This window comes from Scyliorhinus canicula, chromosome 15, assembly GCF_902713615.1.
Source record: "Scyliorhinus canicula chromosome 15, sScyCan1.1, whole genome shotgun sequence".
NCBI lineage: Eukaryota > Metazoa > Chordata > Chondrichthyes > Carcharhiniformes > Scyliorhinidae > Scyliorhinus > Scyliorhinus canicula.
Genome location: NC_052160.1, coordinates 127,329,336 through 127,356,087, shown reverse-complemented (window position 1 = coordinate 127,356,087; position 26,752 = coordinate 127,329,336). Strand labels below are relative to the sequence as shown.

The window sequence follows — 26,752 nt, the reverse complement described above, 5'->3', positions numbered from 1 at the left end:
ACAACCTCCGCTTTCAATCCTCCACTCAATTTGTCTCTTTTTTGCGCTTCAATCCTTTCAGCCTGATCCCTTCTCAATCCATAAAAGCCCACGGGAATCAGAGACACGTACACACTGTCAAGTCCGGGCATCCCACAGAAGGGAAATTTCAACTTACTGACGCAGGAAATCAGGTCGTGGAAAATCTCCTTGGGGAAAAGCGGGCTGGCCAATCCTCGGAAGTGTAGTTTCAGCACTCCTGCTATCGAGTCTATATCATGGTCATTTTGATCTCCTGCCAAAGGATCCTCACCTGCACACAACAGCACATTGACAGAATGAAGCGGATGGAGAAAGACAGCACAATATGAAGTCAGCTTTTGCTGAGTTTGTGGGAATTAAAATCTCCCAATTTATTTACCCATCTGGAGCTGACCATTCCCACTTACAACCTTCTCAACAAGGGGTAATGGGAAAATAGGGGGGGGGGAGAAGAGAGAAAAAAAGGTTATTTCCCTGAAAAACTAGAAAATTCCTCTGAAGCACCAGGCAATGATCATCTCCAACAAGAGAAAATGTAACCATCTCCCCTTGACATTCAATGGATCGACTCACCATATAAATACTGTGGCTACAAGGGCAGGTCAGAGGCTCAGAATCCTGCACCAAGTAAGTCACCTTCTGACTCCGCAAAGCCTGTCCAAAGGCACAAGCCAGGAGTGTGATGGAATACTCACTACTTGCCTGAATGGGTGTAGCTCCAACAATCACTCAAGACTATCAATACCGTGATTATCGTGTGAGATTTAACAGCTTCATTGCACCTTGAGCTGGGCACAATGAGGCTGTACGATCACGCCCCTTTACTCCCATATTCAGATGCTCTTGCAGTAAAGACCAGCACGCCATTCGCCCTCTTAATTGCTTGCTGCAACTGCATGTTAGCTTTCAGTGATTTATGAACCAGGACACCTGGTCCCTTGGGACATCGACACTCAATCTGCACCTCCCTTCCTCCGACTGAAGTGGATAACTTCACATTTTTTCACATTAAATTCCACCTACTGTGTTCTTGCCCACTCACTAAAGCCTGTCCAAATGCCAATTAGGGTTGGGCAATGAATGCAGACCATGTTAGTGACACTTACATCCCATGAAATAATTTTTTTAAAACTGCCCCAATAGGTGTACCCTCTAACCTGTTCCCATTGAGCTGCATTTGGTTGTAAAATGGAGGAGTTGGCACAGGATAGGCCTGAGGCCCATCATAAGTGAAAATGTTGGTTTATTTAATGTCTAGTGTATTAGTTGTGGGAGCACTCACTCACCATGTGCAGCTAACAGTACAAACTACACCTAACCTCCAGGGTGCGCTCTGTATGTTGGGACACCTTGGCCACAGGAAAAAGAAATGTAAAACCAGACGATCTCAGAACACTGCACCCCTCAACCCCAAACCACCCCCCAACAACATCTCTCCAATTCCTTCTCAACCGTGTCTGTTTCCTGACAGTTTAGTACGGCACTAAGACCGGAGTAGATGTGCGGTAACACCTGGTGGCGAGGACCTTGAAGGCTGGAGCTTATTTGTTTCAGCATCCAACACATCCTTGGGTCCAGTCTGGAGGGAAAGAGGAATCCAGCAATTGTACAATCAAGTACTGCCGTTTCCCTGAACGTGGGCTCTGTACGGGTGCCTCCCTCAGCTCCGTACCGGAGCCTCCCTCAGCTCCGTACCCGAGCCTCCACAAATCCCGACTCGAGTTACCGAGCAGAGCGGCTTAATTTCAATGGTTCAGGTAGAAGGAGTCACCAACAGTGACCGTCTCACTTTTGACTGAAAACTAAAGCCAAGAGAAAACTCTGAATGAACACAGCACTGGGTTGAAGAAGAAAAGTAATTCCAGCACTTACCTCGCTCAAAGGCATTTTTGATATCATTAACTTCAATCTGTGATCCTGACACTCGGAAAATTCCTTCATGCTGCAGACCTTTGGGTGACAATATTTAAATAAATATCACAATGAGCTGGTGACTATGAGCCCCTTTCCACCTCACCCGCATATAAAGGAATTTCACGCAGCTATTTTCCACAGTTCCCTCCACTCCAGAAAGTGCCACCTTTTACTGGGATTGTTTTTATGGACACCAGCTGCTGGAGTGGGATTGACATGTCCAATCATACTAAGCCGACGTACCCCATCACACTCAGCACTGTCGGCGTACCACCCTGCTTGTAGATGCCAGATGTCACAGAAGTCGACACCGATTTCCATATTAACATTAATGGGCCCCATTCGTAGCAACTGGCTGGTGTCATAAATCCTGAAACAGGAAATATAAGAACTGCACCCCCTCCCACCCAAAACCCTCCTTTCACCTCTCTCCACCTCAACTTCAATACCCAGTCGCTCAACGAAGCACGGGTAGCATTTCTCCCACCCCAGCCTCCCTGTCCCCCAGACCATTGTCTTTAGTGGGCCTCCACTCTAGGGCACGTATTTAGCAACAAAACCAGCAGTGACAGTCCACACTGTTATCATTCAATGCTCAAGGTTACAGCAGGCGATTAGCTCGTTTATGACAACTGAAGGGTCACAATAACAACAGAGAATGAAACTGAACATAGCAAATCCAAGGAAAACTGAGTAAGAGGATTAGAGGAAACTGGTGGTTGACAAAATAAAGAACGCAAATTTCAAACACACAAATATTAAAAACGTAGTCAGCGTAAGTTACGGCCCAGTAAGGGACAAAAAGGAGGTCTTCTTATGGAAGTAGAGAGCATGGTGAAGGTGCCAAACGAGTATTAGGGATGACATATCTATGTAGAGATATCAAAAATAACTGAGCTCTTTAGAGCAGAGAAGATGAGAAAGAGATTTAATAGAACTGTCATAAATAGTTTTGATGAAGTAAATAAAGAGAAACCGGTGCCAGCGGAAGAAGGTTAGTGACCAGAGGACGCGGCGAATGATTTTTAAAAAATCAGGAGGTAGAACAGGAAACGTATGTTTTTCTGCAACAAGTTGTTATGCTCGGGAAGGGGTTGCCTGAAAAGGCAGTGGAAACAGATTCAATAATAACTTTCAAATGAGAATTACTTTAATACTGATAGGAGAAAAAAAATTACAAGTCAATGGAACAAGAGTAGGGGAAGGGGGTCATTCCGACAGCTCTACTAAAGAACAGGCACGATGGGCTGAATGGTCTCCTCTCTGCTATATTGGTCAATGATCAGACCTTCCACATACCATGTCGGATGATGAAACGAATGCAGCTTTCCACCACAAGAGGAATGATCTGATTCCCATCCTAGAAACAATATGATGAAAATAATCAACAACAACTCGCTCCCTTACAAACTCCTTTCGATACAACTCAAAATCCACCAAATAATTAGAGATACCAAGTGTATTACCCGCTGTGCCTTTATAGAGTGTATCGAACCCCGCTTAACAAAAAAATACAATTCTAAATTAATCTTCCCGCACAGTTCCTCCTCCTTCCCGCACACTCATTCTTCTCCCTCCATCCTCACGCTCCCCCTCTTATTGCTGCACATTTGTTTCTAGGGCTTCAAATCTGTGCCACTCCTCATCGCCAGCGACCTCCCTACCTCCCAAAACTACGGACCAATCTAAACACTATTTGCTACAACACTTTCTGATCTTGGTGCAAATTCCACTGCACGGCTCAATCCTTTTTTTTTTGATGAAAGATAACAAATGTCCTCTTCACCCACTCCACCCCTTCCCGGACACATCGTCCTCGCCCAATTACAGATTTCAGCTGATTTACAGCTTTTCATTTTTTTGTTTAAACATTCATTCTTGGGATATGGGCGTCGCTGGCTGGACCAGCATTTGTTGCCCATCCCTAATTGTGTTTGAACTGAGTGGCCTTGCTGGGCCACTTCAGTTCGGAGGGGGGGGGGGGGGGGGGCAGTTAGCACAGGGTTAAATCACTTTGAAAGCAGACCAAGGCAGGCCAGCAGCATGGTTCAATTCCCGTACCGGCCTCCCCGAACAGGCACCGGAATGTGCCGACTAGGGGCTTTTCACAGTAACTTCATTTGAAGCCTACTCGTGACAATAAGCGATTTTCATCTCACTGTGTGGGTCTGGAGTCACGTGTAGGCCAGATCGAGTAAGGATGGCAGATTTCCTTCTCTGAAGGTCATAAGTGAACCAGATGGGTTTTTACGACAATCGGCAATGGTTTCATGGTCATCATTAGACTTTTAATCCCAGATTTTTATTGAATTCAAATTTCACCATCTGCCATTGTGGGATTCGAACCTGGGATCCCAGAGCATTACTCTGGGTCTCCTGATTACTTGTCCAGTGACAATACCATAAATCCTTGCTGATGCAAAGTTTGCCATAAGCATTAGTAATCAGCACTTGTAACCTTTCCAAAATAACGGAGTGTACTATCTTGGTAGCCAGTTGCCAGCAGTGACTAGCAACTGGTAGTTTGGTAATGGCGGAGTACAAATTGGGAAGAATTCAGGTTGGACCACTTGGGTGGCTGAAACAGAAAGGGAGGATGTTTGATTCTATGCTGGAAATTTTGGTGAATAACCAGCCCCTCTTAGTCAGTAAGGCAGAAAAGAGCAACTTCAGAGTTACGAGTCTTCAGGCTAGCCATGTGCAAGATTGGACACCCCTGATAATTGTGCCTGTGCCAGTGTTGCTCCAAGTTGGAGTTACGTTGGGGTGGTGTGGGGGCTCCGCACTGGACTCTCAGCAGCTGAGTCCCAAAGCTTTTAGAAACTGTGTTCTTGGTGATGGAACTGAACAGTTTAATCAGAAGAGTATAAAAACTACCCGACCGGGTAGTTACCTGTTTTCTCACACTGGAGTTCCGCCGCCCACTGTACGGGATAGAATGAGAGAAAGGAAATAACGAGTTAAGCAAAGAAAGACCACAATCGACTCAAAGCTAGACTGCACAAACCCAATGCTATCAAATCAAACTGACTCAGGCATCCACCATGCTGATCAATCACATGAGGCAGACACAAGCAAACCTTGTCCACACTTTGCTAATGTGCTAGCCCCAACTGCATGATGCCTACCGTGAGACAGCTGGCATTCAATAACATCCTACTTCCACCTCCCACAGAATCTCTACAGGGCAGAAGGTGGCTATTTGGCCCATCGAGTCTGCACTGTCCCTCCGAAAGAGCACCCCACCCAGGCCGACCTCAAATCTCCGCAACTACACCTATCCTTTTGAATCCCAAGGGGCAACTTAGCTTGGCCAAGCCACCTAACCTGCACATCTTTGGACCGTGGGAGGAAACTGGAGCACTTGGCGGAAACCCACAGAGACATGGGGAGAACGTGCAAACTCCACACAGTGACCCAAGGCCGGAATTGAACCTGGGACCCTGGAGCTGTGAGACAGCAGTGCTAACCACTGTGCTGTCCTCTGTGCTTAGGTTCCCAGGAAGATGTGCAGGGGCTTTCCACAAGGTTGTGGGAAGGGGGTGAAGACATCAGGCCACCCAGGCCATCTTGAGTGAGCATTAGAAAGAGGCACAACATCCAGCACACAGCAGGTCTGCTAGACTGCACCCAGTCATCAGCCTGGATCCTGCTGGTATGGGGCAAGCAAGGGTTCAGCTGATCCTGCCAATCTTCACCCAAGCCTGAGCCTGGGTATCATGTGTAAAAAACGATCTGCTCAACTGAGAGGCAGTTTTACATTTTCCCCATTTTCAGTGGATAATTGAGTTGGACATCGAACACGAGTACACAAGGAAAATCCAAAATTCTAAATTGTAAAGTCAGCCAAACCTACCTGGCAATGGAATAATCCGTCCTCTGGCCTAAAACAGACGAAGAGGAAAAACAAAATATGAATGTTAGTAATCTGAAACAAACCAAAAAAGTCTGGAACTAAATGACAGGCCAGTGTACATCAACAAAATGCCCGAAACAGGCCACTTAACCCCCTTTGTTGGAGGTTACTGGGGGTGCAGCAGTTTTGTGGAATGTGTGCGTGGCGGCGATGGGGGGGTGGGGGTTGGACAGAGGGAGATCGACATCACAGGGAGTGACAACAATGCAGGAAGTGAGATGGGCCTGCAAACCATGAGAATGGCCCCAGACACAAACACCCATGAATCATCCAACCCAGCAACTACTGACGTAACTTTCCGCAAAATCTTTGTTTTGCCCCTCCCTGGCCTGTCCCACAACATCACCATCCTGTGGGTGACGTGGAAACCCAGCAGCTAGCTCCCCATGTCAGAGCTTTAACACATGAGCTCTTCTCACAGAATCTGTGGCGAAGTGGAACCTATTTCTCGAGAATATTTGGGATCTTGGCCGTCTGCATAATCTCCGCTCTGGAGAAAGTGGGGAGGAAAGAAGCAAGCCCAAGTTTGGAGATTGATAACAGCCTGACCAGTTTTTAAAAAATCATTTACGGGATATGGGTGTCGCTGCATTTATTGCCCATCCCCAGCTGCCCTTCAGAAGGTGGTGGCGAGTTGCCTTCTTGAACCGCTGCAGTGCTCGAGGTGTAGGTTCACCCACCGTGCTGTAGGCAAGGAGTTCCAGGATGCTGCCCCAGTGATAGTTAAGGAACGGCGATATATTTCCAAGTCAGGGAGGTGAGTGACTTGGAGGCCATTTCCAGGTGGTGGGGTTCCCAGGTATCTGCTACCCTTGTCCTTCTAGATGGTAGTGGTTGTGGGTTTGGAAGGTGCTGTCTAAGGAACCTTGGTGAGCTACTGCAGTGCATCTTGTAGATGGTAAACATGGCTGCCACTGTTTGTTAGTGGAGGAGGGTTTGAATGTTTGTGGAAGAAGACGGCTTCTTTGTCCTGGATGGTGTTGAGCTTTTGGAATATTATTAGAGCTGCACTCATCCAGGCACGTTCATCACAGTTGCTCACCATTCCCTCGCTTGTTTTGCGGAGTACAATGGTCAGTACTCTTCACTCACTCAGCCACAATCCCACCCAGTGCTGTGTCCCATGGTAATTGTGCTACCAAAAATTCCCTTTCTGCAATCTGATTATCCATTTCCTATGCAGAGAATGGTTTGTTTATAATCAGAGATTCTTAAACTGCCTGATTCTGAAGAAGTTTCAACTGCGGTGAAAAAAAGGCAGATCAACTTCTCTGAAATTCACCTTTGCAAGTTGCTTCAATCAATCATTTTTTTAAATAACCCCCCCCCCCCCCCCCCCCCTCCCCTCCTCCATCCCTACCACTACTACCCATGGATGTAGAGGTCCCAACTTCTTTCGTCAGACAAGAGGGTCACGCAAAATGAAAGGTTACTGCTGGGTAACAGATTTAACATGTTACTGAAAGGGTCGTACACATTCTTGTGTATAATGCTCTGACAACAACTTGCATGTATAAAGATAAAGCAGCTTTAAACGTTGTAAAACATCCCAAAATCCTTCACAGAAACATTAACAAATAACCATTTGACATGGAGTCATGTAAACAGATATTAGGACAGATGATCAAGATCTTTAGCATGAGGTTCATTGACTGTTCCCTGTTCATTGACTACCGCTCCACTTTCTGCACCATAACCCCAGGCAAGCTCATATCCAAACTCTAAAGCCTAGGAATCTGCTCCTCCCTCTGCAACCGGATCCTTGACTTCCTGACCCACAGAACATAATAAGTAGTGATAAACAACAATACCTCCTCCACAATAGTCCTCAATATTGGGGCCCCGTAAGGCTGCGTATTTAGCCCCCTACCATACTCCCTACACACACATAACTGTGCGGCAAAATTTGACTCTAACTCCATCTACAAGTTTGCTGATGACAGAATCGTAGTGGGCCATATCTCAAACAATGAGAAGTCAGAGTATAAGAGGGAGATAGAGAACTTAGTGGCATGGTGCAATGACAACAATCTCTCCCTCAATGTCAGCAAAACTAAGAAGCTGGTCATCAACTTCAGGAAGTGAAGTGTTGTCCCCAGCCCTGTCTGTATCAATGGTGCCATAAGACATAGAAGCAGAATTAGGCCACTTGGCCCATCGAGTCTGCTCCACCATTCAATCATGGCTGATATTTTTCTGATCCCTATTCTCCTGCCTTCTCCCCATAACCCCTGACCCCCTTATTAATCAAGCACCTCTCTATCTCTGTCTTAAAGACATTCAGTGATTTGGTCTTCACAGCCTTCTGCGGCAAAGAGTTCCACAGATTCACCACCCTCTGGCTGAAGAAATTCCTCCTCATCTCTGTTTTAAAGGATCGTCCCTTTAGTCTGAGATTGTGTCCTCTGCTTCTAGTATTTCCTACAAGTGGAAACATCCTCTCCACGTTCACTCTATCCAGACTTTGCAGTATCCTGTAAGTTTCAATAATCCTTCTAAACTCCAATGAGTACAGACCCAGAGTCCTCAGCCGTTCCTCATATGACAAGCTCTTCATTCCAGGGATCATTCTTGTGAATCTCCTCTGGACCCTTTCCAAGGTCAGCACATCCTTCCTTAGATACGGGGCCCAAGAAATGTCGAGGTGGAGATGGTCGACAGCTTCAATGTTCCGAGGTGTGAACATCACCAACAATCTGCCCTGGTCCACCCAATTCAACGCTACGACCAAGAAAGCACAACAGCACCTTTAGGTCCTCAGGAAATTACTTCCTCAGGAAATTAAGGAAATTCAGCATGTCCACAATGACTCTTGCCAATTTCTACAGAAGTACCATAGAAAGCATCCTAACTGGCTGCATCACAGCCTGGTATGGCAACTGCTTGATTCAAGACTGTAAGAAACTACAGAGAGTCGTGAACACAGTCAAGTCCATCACACAAGCCTGCCTCCCATCCATTAACTCATCGACACCTCCCGCTGCCTTGGGAAAATGGGCAGCATAATCAAGGACCCCTTCCACTCGGTTATTCTCTCTTCCAACCTCTTCCATCAGGCATAAAATACAGAATCTTGAGAACACGCACCAGGAGATTCCAAAACAGCTTCTTCACCACTGTTACCCGACTGCGGAATAACCCTCTTAGGGTCTCGGAACTGATTGTATGGAGTTAAATGATCTTTCTACGCATCTTCTCTACAGTTGTCGCACTATATACTGTATACTTCATCCGCTGTATATGTTTATGTATTTTCATTATGTATCCTCATGTATTTATCATATGTTCTATGCTTTCATGTCTGGACTGTATGGAGAACAATACTTTGCACTGTGCCTCGGTACACGTGACAATAAATCTAAATCTAGGTAGAGGGTGGGATTTTCCTCCACAACCCCATCAATAGGCTTTCCATTCCAGATTGCTATTGAATTCAAATTTCACGACCTGCTGTGGTGGGATTCGAACCTGGGTCCCCAGAGCATTCCTCTGGGACTCTGCATTGCTAGTCCAACGAGACCACCACTATTCCACTGCCTCGCACAGTTTACACAACATGCCGACACGGCAAGCCACGAGCTGTCCACTCACTGAGTGCGTGCATCTTGGTCCATGTAACTGGACCTATTAACTGTAAATATTTCAACATTTTATTCAATGTATACCTATGGAGCAGAATAATATGATACCACTGCAGAATGTGCAAAAAGACATTCACAAGAATGGTACTAGAACAGTAAGGTTATAATTATCAAGAATGGCTGAACAGGCTGGGCGTGGGGAGGGGGGGGGGTGCATTTTTCCTGAGAAAGGGGAAGGCTAAGGAATGACCTGATAGAGATATTTAAAATTATGAAGAGGTTTGACAGGTTAACAGAAAAGTGCTTCTAGCTGTGGGGAGGGAGAAACTAGAGGACATAAATATATATTTGGTCATTAATAAACTTCTCAGAGAAATGTCTTTACCCAGAGAATGTGGAACTCACTACCACAGCGAGTAGCTGCAGCCAATGATATAGATATATTTAAGGCAAGTTAGATAAACAGATGGAACAGAAGGATCTGTTGATCGGGTGAGATGAGGTAGGCAGGGTGGCTAGAAACCTGTGTGGAGTATAAACACTGGCTTGACTGAATGGCTTGTTGTAAATTTTATAGAGCATTTTCCACGTGCAGTGGTACTGGGGAAAGGCTGACAGGATTGATGGCAGGAAACTGGCTGAGCAGTCGAATTGGAATTTACATGTAGGGGAAAATCGCAAACACCAAAAAGCTGCAACAAAAGCAGAAAGTGCTGCAACCACACAGCAGGGGGTGTGCACCACGGCCGGGCAGCTTGCGCAGCCTACCCCCGGCTCAATGCTCAGCAACGGCAGACGGAGCTGTGCTCAGCTCAGCAGGATGGGCCTGGATCGGAAGCAACCAGGCTGGAAAAATCTGGGATTGTTCCGGAAGCCAAACACCGTCTCAGCAGATGGCGTCTGTCAGCCCCTAGCAGACTGAAAGGAGATCTTTCACAGCAGGTTTTTCTCCCCTCACACTTCCTCACGTCTCCTGGTCTTGTATTCCTGTTTATTATTTCTGGAAGGGAGAGGGCGCACACTTTCTGAAGAAGGATCCTTTATTGCTGTAGGGAAGTTAGTTTGAGGGTCAATTTGGCGGTATCCCACGTAATAACCCTCCAGTGGGACTGAGAGTTACCTCTGCACTAAAACCACTCACCAAAAATTGAGTTTCTATAGTATTTTGCTTTTGCACCCGAGATCGAGGCCTTCTGGTCTCCACTGATTAGATACCCTGTTGGGCAGTACCTACTACAGCAGACCACTCAGGAGGTAACTGCTACCCGTTCCAATAGTGCTGCATCCTGAGCGATTGTGAAACCATTTCAAGTATAATATTAGCCCGTGGAAAATTCCAATGAAGCTAACTTTGCAACAAGTGTACTAATTGTTTTTAGACCTATAATGCTGAGCACCAACACACTGAATAAGTCTTCAATCCAGGTCCTGTTTACACAAGCTTTGAAGGTTAGTATGCATTCTCTCTCGGATCTTTGATAAATTTTGTTCTTTTCTGGAATGTTCCAGGATAAGATCCTACGCATCCTGTCTGTTTAATGTCTGAGTGGAAACCGTTTCTATTGGAAATCAAAACCAAGGGATAAGCTGCTGCTAATTCTTATGCAAAGTCTCAGGAAGGCTCAGGAGATAGGCACTCGATTTAAACTCTGGCCTGCTTGCAGCAAGTGTAAAACATCGGAAAGAAATTAAACAGGTGAAATGCTTCCCGTGATCGCTGGTGCTTGGAATTTTAGATGTCCAAGGAGCTTTTCCCCAAAGGTTTTCAAAAATCAGAAAATTCAGGGAAATTCAGGCTTGAGGTAAACCATCGCGGGCCTACTTGAACAAGCTGTGCCTACCTTCCCCGTTAAGCCCCATTTCAGATAAATACTTATTTAAAATTTTTTACCAGACTTCATGGCCGAGACTGATTCTGTCCATCCCCTACAAAGCCGAGGAAGGGGCAATATTTTGAAATCTACTGAAATTTCCAGCTTTTAAATTTGAATAAGCCTATTATTAGGAACTATCATTCCAACTACAAACCTCAAAGTGGTTTAAAATCCTGGATTGTCAGAGGTGTCTGTATTCTACTTGCCGTCAACTCCTCCAGTGGTGGTATAACACCAATAGGGGAAGCTCACTTGAACAAAACAGCACAATATAAAATCTGACGATTGGCCTTTTCAACTCTGAATTTTGATAAAAGGCGCATTAGCTGAGAGAGAGAGAGAGAGGTTAAAAAGATTTAATCGCATCGTGGATTTGCTCCAAGGGGCGGGCTTGGCTTTGAAGGGATTTGGGCTGATCGCCCAACTCACTGATGAGCTAATCAGGAAGAAGATTAAAAGCATTTCCTACTTTCTCCCAGAGTCTTCTGTAGAAGGTCATGTTTCGCCTGCAGTTTGGTGATCAAGTTTCTGCCTTCAAAATATTCCTTCAGTTTCTGTGAAAGAAGCAAGAAACAATAGTGCGGTTATTTGAGGTGATCGTCCCCTTAAGGGCAACACAGCAGAAAAGGGTCACCTGGCTTTATGGGCCAATTGGGACGCAGAGTGGGTATTCGCCCCAGGGGGTGGAATCCTCACTTAGGCAGCAGACACGTAGAGAGCTAAGGGCAGCCAGGTGGCTGTTGTACTGCTGTATGTTTTTTTCTTAATAATAAATACATTTTGCGTTTCTAATGAAGTCTGCGAAAGTGCATCATTACAAATACTAAGGCAATCGCAGAACACTGGAGAGTTTCCATGACATGCTGTGTGGCCTCGGGAGCTCCCCTTTCCGGACCTGAAGCTGCATGGGCGCCAGAGGTCCGATGAAAACATTTGTCTGATGAATTGTTCAATGTTAACAAGCAACACACATTAAAGTGAGCCAATGTGTCAACTGGAACACTGGGGGGGCACTCAGGGGCACGGGGACACAGGTCCACCCCATCTAAGGGCACAGGCCCACCCCACCCAGGGGTATGAAAACACAGGTGCACCCCAACCAGTCGCACAAGCACACCCCACCAAGGGTGTGAGCACACACAGATATCCCACCCATGCGGCACCAGCATGCTGGGGCCAAGCCCCCAGGGGAAGGGTCATGCTGGCACTACACCCTAGGGGGGGGGGGGGGGGGGAGGGCTCACAGCATCACTAAGGCGACTCCCCGCGATGTAAAAAAAAAAAACCCTGGTCAGAATTGACCAAACGGAGCATGTTCTAACATCGCATCTTCGTACCGTGAAGTAGAATTGCTCTGTCTCTTGTTGATTGGCTCGTCTCTTGGCGATGCTGGGCTTACTCATGAATGTTTCCGAAAGGGTGGATTTGACAGACTCAGTGGAGTTCGTGTACTGGAAGCAGTCGGCTACATCAAAGTCTTCGACAGTAACCATGTCCTGGATTGTCTGTAACGTGGCTTCCATGGTCTTCTTCACCTGTGGTGATTTACAAACAAACTGAGTGTACCCAAGCAAGGAAATCAGGAGGGAATCGGCCCCAATCCCCACGTTTGGAACTTATTAGAAGCCTTTGATCAGACAGGGGCCTCAGTGGCTTTCTGTGTTTCATTCAGAAACAAACACAAATGTATATTTTAATTGTACCACTTTGTAACTTTTTAACTATTTGCTTGGTTGGCTTGGTTGGCTTGGTCAGACTGCAGGAAGACAAATATACAGCAGCGTCAGAGACTATTTACTCAATAATAATAATCATAATCTTTATTAGTGTCATAAGTAGGCTTACATTAACACTGCAATGAATTTACTGTGAAAAGCCCCTAGTCGCCACACTCCAGCGCCTGTTCGGGTACACAGAGGGAGAGTTCAGAATGTCCAATTCACCTAACAGCACATCTTTCGGGTCTTGTGGGAGGAAGGGTCTTGTGGGAGGAAACCGGAGCACCCGGAGGAAACCCTTGCAGACACGGGGAAAACGTGCAGACACCTGAGCGTGATGAACATGGGAACAGGAGTAGGCCATCCAGCCCCTCATGCCTGTCCTGCCATTCAATGAGATCATGGATGATCTGTGACCTAACTCCATACACCTGCCTTTGGCCCATATCCCTTAATATCTTAATGCTTAACAAAAATCTATATATCTCAGATTTAAAATTAACAACTGTTCTAGCTTCAACTGCTGTTTGTGAGAGACATTTACAAACCTCTACAACCTTTGAGTGAAGAAGTTCTTCCCAACGTCTCTCCTGAACGGTCTCGCCCTAATTTTTATATGCTGCCCCCTAGTTTTAGAATCTCCAAACAGTGGAAATAGTTTATCTTTATTTACCCTGTCTTTCCCTGTTAATATATTGAATACTTTGATAAGATCACCCCTTAACCTTCTAAATTCTCGCGAAAACAGGTCTAATTTGAGTAATCTCTCCTCCTAACTCTCCAAAACCAAAATATCCTTCCTGAGGTGTGATGCCCAGAATTGCTCACAGTACTCCAAGTGGGGTGAGCAGCACGATGGCACAGTGATTAATGATAACAATCTTAGGGCAGCACGGTGGCGCAGTGGTTAGCACTGCTGGCTCACGGCACCAAGGTCCCAGATTCAATCCCAGCTCTGGGTCACTGTCCGTGTGGAATTTGCACATTCTCCCTGTGTTTGCATGGGTTTTGCCCCCACCACACAGAGATGTGCAGGCTGGGTGGATTGGACATGCTAAATTGCCCCTTAATTGGAAAAAAATTAATTGGGACTCTAAAATTTGAAAAAAATAATAAAATAAACTTTAGTGTCACAAGTAGGCTTACGTTAATACTGCAATGAAGTTATTGTGAAAAGCACTAGTCACCACATTCCGGCGCCTGTTCGGGTACATGGTGGAAGAATTCAGAATGCCCAATTCAGCAAACAGCACGTCTTTTGAGACTTGTGGGAGGAAACCGGAGCATCCGGACGAAACCCACGCAGACACAGGGAGAACGGGCAGACTTTAGCATTGCTGCCTCACAACACCAGGGACCAGAGTTTAATTCCGGCCTCGGGTGACTGTGTGGAGTTTGCATGTTCTCCCCGTAGCTGCGTGGGCTTCCTCCGGGTGCTCCGGTTTCCTCCCACAGTCCAAAGATGTGCAGGTTAGGTGGGGCTACAGGGATAGGGTGGGGGACACGGCCTGGGTGGGATGCTCTTTCGGAGGTTTTGTAGTCTTGATTGGCTGAATGGCCTCATTCTGCACTGTAGGAATTCTATGAACATCAACCCTGTTTTTCTCTCCACAGATGTTGCCTGCCCCAAGTATCACCAGCATTTTAAGTTTTATTTCAGATTCCCAGCAAAAGCAGTATTTAGCTTTTATATTAATGACTTTCAACACAAGAGAAATCAAAATAATCACAGGCCAATTAGTCTTATATAAGTAAGTGGTTAATTAGGAGCACAATTGAGAAGTGCCTATAATCAAAATAACCTGGTTAATTCGCAACTCATGTTGTGAGGCTGCAGTCTGACCAAACCCAAATATTTCTGACATCTTAAATGTACATTGGATAATCCTCCAATATAGGAACCCATTCTTCCAGAAAACACTTGATAAAATTCCATACGAAATGTTGCTTCACAACCTTAAGGCAGTGGATAGATATCCAGGTAAAATATGGTCGTGATAACAAACTGGCTGATAGGCAGGAAGCATTAGAATGTCAGGCTGGAGAGGTGTACCCGGTGAGCGTTCTGTGGCTCCGTGCTGGTGGTGATTGCTGCTGGGAGAGATACGATTGAGGGCAGCAGTCGCTCGGTCTCTCCACTCTGTACATCCTAACAGCTAGAACACAGCATCCAGTTTTAGGCACTGCTCTCGGGGTGGGTGGATTGGCCTTGGAAAGGGGTGGATGTGGCAGTGCAGGTTCTCCAGAATGATACAGGAGCATAATAGAACATAGAACATAGAACAGTACAGCACAGAACAGGCCCTTCGGCCCTCAATGTTGTGCCGAGCCATGATCACCCTACTCAAACCCACGTATCCACCCTATACCCGTAACCCAACAACCCCCCCTAACCTTACTTTTATTAGGACACTACGGGCAATTTAGCATGGCCAATCCACCTAACCCGCACATCTTTGGACTGTGGGAGGAAACCGGAGCACCCGGAGGAAACCCACGCACACAGGGGGAGGACGTGCAGACTCCACACAGACAGTGACCCAGCTGGGAATCAAACCTGGGACCCTGGAGCTGTGAAGCATTTATGCTAACCACCATGCTACCCTGCTCCGTAATGGGTTAAATTAAGAAGGCAGGTTGCATCAACTGGGTATATATATTCCCTTGAGTTTGAAGATTGAGGGGTGTTCGGACTGGGGGAACTTAAATCCATTTGCCTCTGGTGGGGGAAATCAAGAATGAAAAGACAGTAAAATTAATGTTAGGTATTTAGGAATTAAATCAGGAAGCAATTTTCCCCACACATTGCGAGTACTATAAATCTTGAACTCTCTTCCCCTCGAAGGTTCAAAGATATGCTGGGAGGGGGTGTTGTCAATGAAATACTCAAGATGGAGAGTGGCCGATTTTTGTTGGGTGTGAATATTGGAGGATGTGGAGCTAAGGTGGGCAGCTACAGATGAGCCAAGATTGAATTGAATTGAGAAGCAGGCTCGAGGGGCCAATGGTCTTCTCTTGACCCTAGGATTCCTATGTCAGTGGAATGAGTCAAAACAAAAAGGTTGGGAAATGTTAAACTCTTCAGCCTTGAACGGCGAGTGAACAGCAACCGTAGCGATGAATAGAAGATGCAACTGAAAAGATTAATATTGAGTCACTATTTTTTTTAGTCGAAAACTGCCTAGCACAGACACATTGGCACAAAGTGAGAACATCAGGCTGATGTCAGGAAGCTTGTTGACACAGTGGGAAAACATGCAGTGTCACTGCAGCTAACTGGAATCGGCCAGTTATAGAACTTGCTCAGAACTGATTCACTGATTTCAGCCCAAAGACGGGCTTAGGAATCTGGGTCCTCTTGTGTTGTACTAACCCACTGAGCCGTACAGGGCTGTCCTGAGCCCACTGAATTGGAGCTGTTGGGGGAACCATTGCCGCCCAAGAGGCAAAGACCCTGAGCGACTCACCTCCTCATTCTCGATCTTCAGGGTGGCCAGTCTGGACTGGAGCTGTTGGCATCGTAAAACCAATTCTCCTTGCATGGGTTGTTGAACGTACAGATGTGATACCTGCAGAAAGCAAACACAAGCATTACACATTGGTGTGAGGGAGAAGGAGACAGGGAGGAGACACAATCGCAACCACAGAACAAGAAGCAAATTCCAAATCATTTACAGTAAAGCTGTGAAACACGTTGCATTCAAATTTAACACCGAAGACTGCGACAGAGAATCAACATGTTAAATAGAGGGAACCCACAAAGTACTGCGATGGTGTAAGCAATGTCTCTTGAAGTTTGAGACTTAATATCAGTCCTCACTCAGCTGGAAGTCTCTCTCTCAGCCGGCTGGTATGGCTCTAACATTCAGTGTGATTGGGACAGCTTAAAGCAGTTCCAGGCAAACATAGCTACATTGGTACAAAAGTGACACAAGCTTTGTGGTCATTTCAAGTAAAAAAAAGTATTGTGATGCAGATGTGGTTGGCAAGGTTGACATTTATTGGCTGTCAAAGGCTGCCCTGAGGTAGTGGGTGGTTGTGGCTTTTGGCTTGAATGGTTGCAGTCCATATGGTGAAGGTGCACCCAAGGTGCTGTTAGAGAGGCTAGTGGACAAGCAAAATGAAGCAGTGAAAATGTATTTCCAAACCAGAATGATCCTTGATCGGGCGGAAAATTCCTTTTATGTGAAGGGTCGGTTACGAGGGACACAAGTTCAAGGTGAAGGGCGGGAGTTCAGGGGGGAATTGAGGAAAAACGGTTTTACCCAGAGGATGGTGACGGTCTGGAACGGACTGCCTGGGAGGGTGGTGAGGCGGTTGCCTCACATCCTTTACAAAGTACCTGGATGAGCATTTGGCACGTCCTAACATTCGAGGCTATGGGCCAAGTGCTGGCATATGGGTTTGGGATTGGCAGATCAGGCGCCTTTCATGCGCCGGTGCAGACTCGATGGGCCAAAGGGCCTTTTCTGCACTGTATTTTTCTGTGATTCTGCTGGCCTTTGTCACTGGTAACGGTACTAGTGGGGACAGGTCTGACACTGGATAACACTGGGATACAATACTGATGGGGACAGGTCTGTCACTGTATAACACTGGATCACAGTACTAGTGGGGACAGGTCTGTCACAGCATAACACTGGGATACAGTACTGGGTGGGGACAGATCTGACACTGTATAACACGGGTACAGTACTGGTGAGTTCAGGTCTGACTGTATAACATTGGAGTACAGTACTGTGGGGACAGTTCTGTCCCTGTATAACACTGGGGTACAATACTGGTGGAGACGGGTCTATCACGGGATAACACCGGGGTACAGTACTGGGTGGGGTAAGATCTGTCACTGTGTAACACTGGGTTACAGGTCAGTCCTTGTATTACACTGAAGTACAGGACTGTCAAGGCTAAGAAGAGAAATTTGAGAATGTGTATGAACATCATGCAATCACATTGTTTTCTAACGATGCTGGACAACGCTACAGATATTGGTTTTAAATGAGATCCACTCACCCCGTCGCCCATGTGTGGCTGGAAATCGAACTTTGGTGGCAGACAGAACACAGTGTGGTACAACTCCATGAGACGTTGTTTATCATTGCAGGCGTCTAGACTGTCGATAGCACTTTCAATGATCTCCAGCCCTTCGTGCTTCGACTGTTCAACATTAATCTCTGCTGATAGAAATGTCCTCATTGCCCGGTTCAGACTGGCATGATACCCGAGGTCACAGCACTAAAACCAAAAGCAAAGATTAGAATATATCCCAGATCAATGTCACAGCTTCTTCACATTTTCAAACTCAGCTTGGAAGCAAAACCATCAGCTTACTCCAGACAATGGGCCTCACACTCAGAATATCTTCACTCCTGTCCCCTTCCTCCACTTGCTTCCCCCCCATCCCATTAACTCCTGACAGACAGTGGGGTTACAGGATAAGGCAGAGAGTGAGCCTTGGTGGGCTGCACTTTCAGTGGGTCGATGCAGACTCGATGAGACAAATAGCCTCCTTATGCACTGGAAGAATTCTTTGGTGACTTTCCATTCTTCCCTCCATCGTCTCCTACCACCCAGGCTAATATCTCCTATCTCATTCTCTTCTTTTAAATTCTTTCTTGCATATTTAACGCTCTTCCATACCAAGTCCAAAACATACTTATACAGCGGAACCCTATTGGACTTCACTTTTGTCACTAGAAGGACAGTGGATGCTAAGAGCCGTGGCAGCTGGTGGAATTTGAATTTAGTCAATAAATCTGGAATTGAAAGCCAATCTCCATAACGGTGACCATGAAACTATTGTCAATTGTTGTAAAAAAAAAAACATCCGGTTCACTCGTGTCCTTTAGGGAAGGAAATCTGCCGTCCTTGCCTAGTCTGGTCTACATGTGACTCCAGACCCACAGCAACGTGTTTGACTCTAATGGCCTTGGAGGCCACATGGATCAAGGGCAATTAGAGATGGGCAACAATTGCCGAGCTTGCATCGACACCCACATCTCATGAAATAATTTTTTTAAATGGCTTGTTTACAGCTGATGCTCATTTTTAAATGTGTTAACTCAATGGCGGAAATATAAATATGTGTGTGTGTGGGGTGTGGGGGGCGGAGAGAGAGAGAGAAACCTAGCGGTCTAGGTACACAAAGTTTTGAAAGTGGCTGGAAAAGCTATGAAGGTCATTAAAGCGCATCTGGAATCCTTGACTTTATTAATAAAGGAAGAGAGAAGGGAATGAGGCTAAACATTCATAAAACACAAATTAGTCCTCAGCCAGTACGTGGTGATACACTCTGGATGCCACACTTCGGGAGGGATGGCACAGCCATAGAGCGCCGAAGAGATTTACCAGTGATGAGGGATTTCAGACAGATGGAGAGATAAGAGAAACTGAGGCTGTCCTTCTTATAGCAGAGAAGGTTCAAAGAATATTTAAGAGCCGTGTCCACAATCATGAATGGTTAGAATCAATAAATAAAGATAAATATATTTCAGTGGTAGGTGAACCAGTAACCTTAGGGGCCTCACGGTAGCATGGTGGTTAGCATCAATGCTTCACAGCTCCAGGGTCCCAGGTTCGATTCCCGGCTGGGTCACTGTCTGTGTGGAGTCTGCACGTCCTCCCCGTGTGTGCGTGGGTTTCCTCCGGGTGCTCCGGTTTCCTCCCACAGTCCAAAGATGTGCAGGTTAGGTGGATTGGCCATGCTAAATTGCCCGTAGTGTAAGGTTAATGGGGGGATTGTTGGGTTACGGGTATACTGGTTACGTGGGTTTAAGTAGGGTGATCATTGCTCGGCACAACATCGAGGGCCGAAGGGCCTGTTCTGTGCTGTACTGTTCTATATCTATATCTATATCTAACCTGAGGACACAGATGGAAGGTGACTTGCAAAAGAACCAGAAGTGAAATGAGGAAATGTTTTCTTATGCAGCCACGTCCCGATTACAAAATGGACACTTTGCAAAGAACGCAGGGAAAATGGACAATGCTGAGAAAGCAAGCAGGTGCAAGGTTTGTCTGTTGATTGGAGCTGTAGCTCCCCGACAAGACCGATATTGCAAAGCCATTAGCATACTAATGAGCCATCTCCGGGGACAAAAGAGAAACATTTAGGTAAACGATACTAAAGCAGACACCCCGGTGCCAGAGGAGACTAGAACAAAGCAGGCCAACGGCCACCTAGGGCCCGCCCAGCAATCAGGGCAGCCACCCCTTTATTGGAGAAAATCGATACCAATGATCAGGATATGGTCCAATTAATTGGGACCAAGTTCAAGGCCCCCTCAAAAGTGCGCGAAGCCCCATTCGGGTATAAGAAGAAGCCCCCAAGAGAGAATCGTTCTTCTTGGCCTTGGCTCTCAGCAACGAGAGGCCTGCCTAACAGCTGCACCAGAACAAGTAAGTCCAAAGTCAATGCACGCTACGAGATAGACGCTCCTAGCTACTATTCCGTACCAGCCCGACCCCAGCAGCCTCAGAACCGGACAACGGCTATTGTTCCTCTGACTGAGTGGGCGCCCAAAGCTCAGTATAGGCTTTAGTAGTAGTGATAGTTTAGTTGGTAGAGTTTGTGCATGAGTATAATTGACTGTGTGTAAATAAATGAGCATTGATTTCGAACTTACTAACTGGTGTATCGAGTCTTTGATCAGTATTCGGTTTTGAACCTTGTGGCGGTATCGAAAGATACCTGGCGACTCTTGAGCAAACGTAATTAGAATTAAGGAAGGCAATCATATTAACCGCCATAAACAGAGCCAATTAAAGAGAGAACACAACGAGTAACATTAGGTTTAATTGTAATTTTCAAAAAATGAATTGGATAGACACTCAAAGACATTTACAAGGAAAACAGCAGAGGAGTGGGACTAATTGGATCACTCGACCAAAGAAATTGTACAGGCATGATGGATGGGCCAAATGGCCACTTTCTGTGCTGATTCGATGATCCCAGCTCAACTCCACTCAAGCAGTCAATTTCAAACCACGAGCTGGTTAACCTGATGCTAGTGTGTGTCAGAGGAGTTCACACAGGGGCCTCAGCCCCTGGATCTACCCCTCTTCTGAAAACACTTTTTTAAAAATAAATTTAGAGTACCCAATTACTTTTTCCAATTACGGGGCAATTTAGCGTGGCCAATCCACCTAAGCTGCACATCTTTGGGTTGAGGTGGTGAAACCCACGCAGACACAGGGAGAACTTGCAAACTCCACAAGGACAGTAACCCAGAGCCGGTATTGAACCTGGGACCTCAGCGCCGTAGGCTGCAGTGCTAACCACTGCGCCACAATGCTGCCCTCTCTTCTGAAAACACAATAAATGTTTTCAAAATATGAATTAATTCAACATCTGAGTCTTTTGGAAAATGAATACAGGAGGCAGCCATTAGATCAGGGGTGGGCAAACTACGGCCCGCGGGCCGCATGCGGCCTGCCAAAGGTCTTTATGCGGCCCACCAAGATCAAGTCATAAAAAAATTTTAAATTAAAAAAAAAATTTTTTTTAAGGTTAATGGGGGGGCTGTTGGGTTACTGGTATAGGGTGGATACGTTGGCTTGAGTAGGGTGATCATTGCTCGGCACAACATGTGTTTCATGTGAAGTTTCTACTTTAAAATATTAATTAATAAAAATTAATTGCTTTTTTTTCTTTAAACTGAGTTACTTTGTTTTTCAAATAAATGTGTTTCATGTAAAGTTTCTACTTTAAAATATTAATTAATAAAAATTAATTGCTTTTTTTTTCTTTCAAAACCTTTTATTTTGGCTATTTTAAATATTAATTATTTTACTTAATATACTATGCGGCCCTTTAAAATTGTGAATTTCTGAATGTGGCCCTTGCACGGAAAAGTTTGCCCACCCCTGCATTAGATCTTGACTGATCTGAATCTTGATCTCACCTATGTGCCTTGAGACTGCAATCCTCAGCTGAAATCTATCAATCCCCATTTTGGAAATTTCAATTGATGCCCAGCCTCAACAGCTCCCCTTTTTGTGTAGAAGTACTTTCTGACATCACCCCTGAATTTCCTGGTGCTAATTTTAAGGTTCTTCCCCATTGTTCTGGACGCCCCCAACAAGAAGGAATAGATTCTCCCTATCGACCCCATCAATTCCTTGCGTTCATCATCTAATCCTTGATTAGATCAACCACTCATCTTCTAAACTCAAGGGAATACACGCCTATTCTATGTACGCTGTCCTCAAAATTGAACCCTTTGAAGAAGAGGGCTGACAGGCTGGTTGGGCCAGACCGTGTACTCACATCGAGGAGGTCAGATAGATCGTGGATGTAGTACTTGAAGACGGAGCAGTTGGTGGCCTCCAGTGCCAGAATGTACTCATTTCTCGCCTTGACCGCCTTGAGTTTGTTCTCCGTGTACTTTGCCTGACGCTGGTAAGAAAACAGCAACAATCAAGAGTTAAACTATCTATAGCAAACATGTGGGAGAGGCGAAAAACTTCATTTAAAGTTGAGAAACCTATACTTAATGACCAGAAATCAGCACAGGTGAGAAAATGGCAAGTTTGAATTTTAAAGCTGGGATTTCCAAAGCTTTAAACAAGACGAGTGAGATGAGATTCAACAGGTGTGCAGTCAGCAATCAACAACCCATGTCAATCCACGGGTCTCTCATTGTGCGGAATGGAGCTGGACAGAATAAGCAAGGTCCTTGGTGTAGGCTGCATCCTCTTGTCTCAGTTACCTCGATGACGAGGGGAAGTATAACTGGCGTTCGGTACTGAGGAGTCAGGAGACATCAGCCAGGGTTCCTTCACTTGTTCTCTCTTCAGTCATCCTGTGGATAATGCGGAGGAGAGACGGGGAGGGATTCTCGGGCGGGCGTCCGCCCAGCGACCAAAGAGAATCCCGCCGGGATCAATGGACTTCTCCATTGTCCGCGTCTCGCCCGTGGCCTTCTTGCAGCGTGCGGGGCGCAAGAACCCAGCCCCAAGGCTTGAACATGCCCTGTTAACACTCTCAGTTACAGCTCAGAGACAGCCACTGGGACAAAACAGAGGGTGAGGAAGAGGGAGGAGGAAAAGAGGACAACATTTTAAAAGGCCAAACCTTCTCCTTCATTTTCTCAATCTTTCGGACTGAGCTGCGTCTCTGGTGCTTCTCCTCAAATCGAATGTTTGCTGCTGGGTCTGGGGAGCGTCCGACCAGTCGATCCTCCGGCTTTACCGAGCGGCCAATCTGTTTCTCCTCCTGTTTCTCTGCCTCCTTCAGTTTGCCCTCCGCACTAATGCTGTCAGCATTGTACATGTGATAGGTCTTCATAACCTGCAGAACAGAGACACTCAGTCTTACCTCACATTCCCATTTATACACAAATTGCCATTCACCAAAGGTTAATGTTTGGAAATGGAACCCTTTACAATTATTATAAATACCCAGGACAGTTAGCTACAGAGTAAAGCTCCCTCTACACTGTCCCCATCAAACACTCTCAGGAAGGGCAGCACGATGGCACAGTGGTTATCACTGCTGCCTCACGGTGCCAAGGTCCCAAGTTCGATCCCGGTGGAGTTTGCACATTCTCCCTGTGTTTGCGTGAGTTTCGCCCCCACAACCCAAAGATGTGCTGGGCAGGTGATTGGCCATGCTAAATTGCCCCTTAATTGGAAAAAAATGAATTGGGTACTCTAAATTTTTAAAACAAAAACACTCTCAGGACAGATACAGCATGGGGCTATATACAGAGTAAAGCTTCCTCTACGCTGTCCCCATCAAACACTCCCAGGACAGGTACAGCACGGGGTTAGATACAGAGTAAAGCTCCCTCTCCACTGTCCCCATCAAACACTCCCAGGACAGGTACGGCACAGGGTTAGATACAGAGTAAAGCTCCCTCTACACCGTCCCCATCAAACACTCCCAGGACAGATACAGCACGGGGTTAGATACAGAGTAAAGCTCCGTCCCCATCAAACACTCCCAGGACAGGTACAGCACAGGGTTAGATACAGAGTAAAGCTCCTTCTACACTGTCCCCATCAAACACTCCCAGGACAGGTACAGCACGGGGTTAGATACAGAGTAAAGCTCCCTCTACTTTGCGATAAATAATTGCACAATATGGTCTCTGCACAAACATGAAATGTAGAGTGGTAAGTAAGCAAGGGGACCACTCAGCCCCTTGATGCTGCCCCATCACTTAATTACATCATGACTGGTGTGTCCCTCAACTCCATTTACCTTTAATTCATTTTTTTTATTTTAAAATTTAGACTACCCAATTATTTTTTTCCAATTAAGGGGCATTTTAGCGTGGCCAATTCACTTACCCTGCACATCTTTTGGGTTGTGGGGGTGAGACCCACGCAGTCATGGGGAGAATGTGCAAACACCACACGGGCAGTGATCTGGGGCCAGGATTGAACCCAGGACCTCGGCGCTGTGAGGCTGGAATGCTAACCACTGCGCCACCTTCATTTCCCTTTAATTCTAGCTCCAGGTCCCTTAAACCCCCCAACTTAGATTGTCAACCTCCGTTTTAAAATATTCAATTGGCCCTCAGCATCCACATCTTTCTTTGGGGAGAGAGTTTGAGATTTCCCCTCTGTTTGGATAAATATTTCCTGACATTACCCCTGAACAACTGCGATCTAATTGTCAGATAATGCCCCTTATTCTGGCCTCCCTCAGCAGAGGGATTAGTTTCTCTTTATAAAATCCTTTAATCATCTTGAACACCTCTTAAGTGTGTGATTACATGTGCTTACCATGTGTGCTTAATACTGACAGAGTTTGCAAAAGCAATGCTGCCTGTAAAGAACATCTGCTCGCTGGGGCACCTTCCTCAACTGCAACTGAAACATTTATTAACGACAGGTCCCTGTATTGCAAAATGTTGCTGTGATACAAGTGCTGACGACGACGGGACTATTTTAATGTGTACTTTTGGCATGTTTCATTTCCTTTCCAGACGTTCTTCCACAAACCAATGCCTGGTGCGATGGGACTGCCGCTGGATTTTCTGCTGTTGAGCAATTCTAAAGCATCAGCTCTCTCGACATTGGGGTTGGCAGGGAAGCAGATCCTCTGAGGGACAGGCCAGAAACCGGGGCTCCCTCCCATTCTGGGCAGGTGACCTGACAAGTGGTGGGGTAAATAGCGAGGAGGAGAAAAGCCTTAGATTGCAGGATTGTACAGACGGGCTGGTCAGAATAATAGAATTTACTCCTGAACAGTGCGAGGTAATGCATTTTTGGAGGACTAACAAGTCAAAGGAATACAAAACGAACGGTGGGACACTAGGAAGTGTAAAGGACAAGAGGGGCCTTGGGGCGCATGTTCATAGGTCACTGAAGGCAGCAGGACAGGTAGATAAGGTGGTTAAGAAGGCATATGGGATAGACATATGGATGAAAATGGAATAGTGTAGGTCAGATAGGCTTCAGATGGTTTCACAGGTCGGCACAACATCGAGGGCCGAAGGGCCCGTACTGCGCTGTAATGTTCTATGTACTTGCCTTTATTAGCCAAGGCATGGAATACAATAGCAGAAAGGTTATGATGGAGCTGTATAAAATGCTCGTTAGGCCACAGCTAGAGTACTGTGTGCCGTTCTGGTCGACACACTATAGGAAGGATGTGATTGCTCTAGAGAGGCTGCAGAGGAGATTCACCAGGATGCTGCCTGGGCTGGAGTGTTTCAGCTATGAAGAGAGGCTGGCGGTGTTCAGCTTAGAACAGAGAAAGCCGGGGCAGCACGGTGGGGCAGTGGTTAGCACTGCTGCCTCACGGCGCCGAGGTCCCAGGTTCGATCCAGGCTCTGGGTCACTGTCCGTGTGGAGTTTGCACATTCTCCCCGTGTTTGCCTGGGTTTCGCCCCCACAACCAAAAGATGTGCAGGGTAGGTGGATTGGCCACGCTAAATTGTCCCTTAATTGGAATAAATTAATTGGGTACTCTAAATTTATTAATAAAAAAGAAACATTTGAAACGCCATAGCATACAAGGTCATGGAGCTAGTACTGAAAAATGGGATTAAAATAGGTGGGTGCTTGATGGCCGGCAGGCCTCTCTTTTGTGTTGTAAAACACGATGACTTAAAACAGATGCTCCCCAGCACTAGTCACTTGGCCACTCTGTTGAGGCCTGACAGCAGATTGTGGACAAAACGATACTTTGAGAGCACAAAATAATCAGCCAGTAAAAAAAACAAACGTCTAAATGTACTCTCTGTTTTGTTCTGCTCTGCAGTCAACAGGTAAGATACTAATTTTGACTTCCCACTGGAGAGTATCTCTGTCTTTCAGAGATTCAATCCTGCCATCTCCCCCAAATAACATTGCCAAATGATACAGTCTACAACAAGCTAAGCAGATAGGCCAGGGCAGGGTAGTCAATTTGAGGAACATTTGAAGAACATGGGGATAGAAGTGCTGTGCGTCAAGCTCTACTGAACTTTCAGGGACGGCACAGTGGCTAGCACTGCTTCCTCAAGGCGTCAAGGACCCGGGTTCGATTCCGGCTCCAGGTCACTGTCCGTGTGGAGTTTGCACATTCTCCACTGTCTGTCTGGCTCTCACCCCACAACCAAAAAGATGTGCAGGGAAGGTGGATTGGCCACGCTAAATTGCCCCTTAATTGGAAAACTCTCTGGATAATCCCGTGAGTGAGCTGGTTGACCTGTTTCAATGAATCATTAGAAATAATTTCACATAAATAGGTTAATGACTCTATTACAATTGGCACAGTCACGAATTTAACAC

The 26,752-nt window shown here is 46.1% G+C and overlaps 1 protein-coding gene across 2 annotated transcripts in view; it reads right to left on the bottom strand.

The window, feature by feature from the left end:
• Window positions 1-26,752, bottom strand: part of srgap2 (SLIT-ROBO Rho GTPase activating protein 2) — a 198,148-nt gene that overhangs the window by 33,383 nt on the left and 138,013 nt on the right. For both annotated transcript variants that reach the window (XM_038821042.1, XM_038821043.1), the window contains exons 5-15: window positions 23,100-23,315; window positions 22,293-22,421; window positions 18,038-18,259; window positions 16,492-16,593; window positions 12,644-12,841; window positions 11,776-11,860; window positions 5,792-5,819; window positions 4,829-4,859; window positions 3,235-3,295; window positions 1,894-1,971; window positions 158-292 (exon numbers count right to left, since the gene is read on the bottom strand). In XM_038821042.1, coding sequence (XP_038676970.1) covers window positions 158-292; window positions 1,894-1,971; window positions 3,235-3,295; window positions 4,829-4,859; window positions 5,792-5,819; window positions 11,776-11,860; window positions 12,644-12,841; window positions 16,492-16,593; window positions 18,038-18,259; window positions 22,293-22,421; window positions 23,100-23,315 — 1,285 coding nt within the window. The remainder of the gene's footprint in view (window positions 1-157; window positions 293-1,893; window positions 1,972-3,234; window positions 3,296-4,828; window positions 4,860-5,791; window positions 5,820-11,775; window positions 11,861-12,643; window positions 12,842-16,491; window positions 16,594-18,037; window positions 18,260-22,292; window positions 22,422-23,099; window positions 23,316-26,752) is intronic.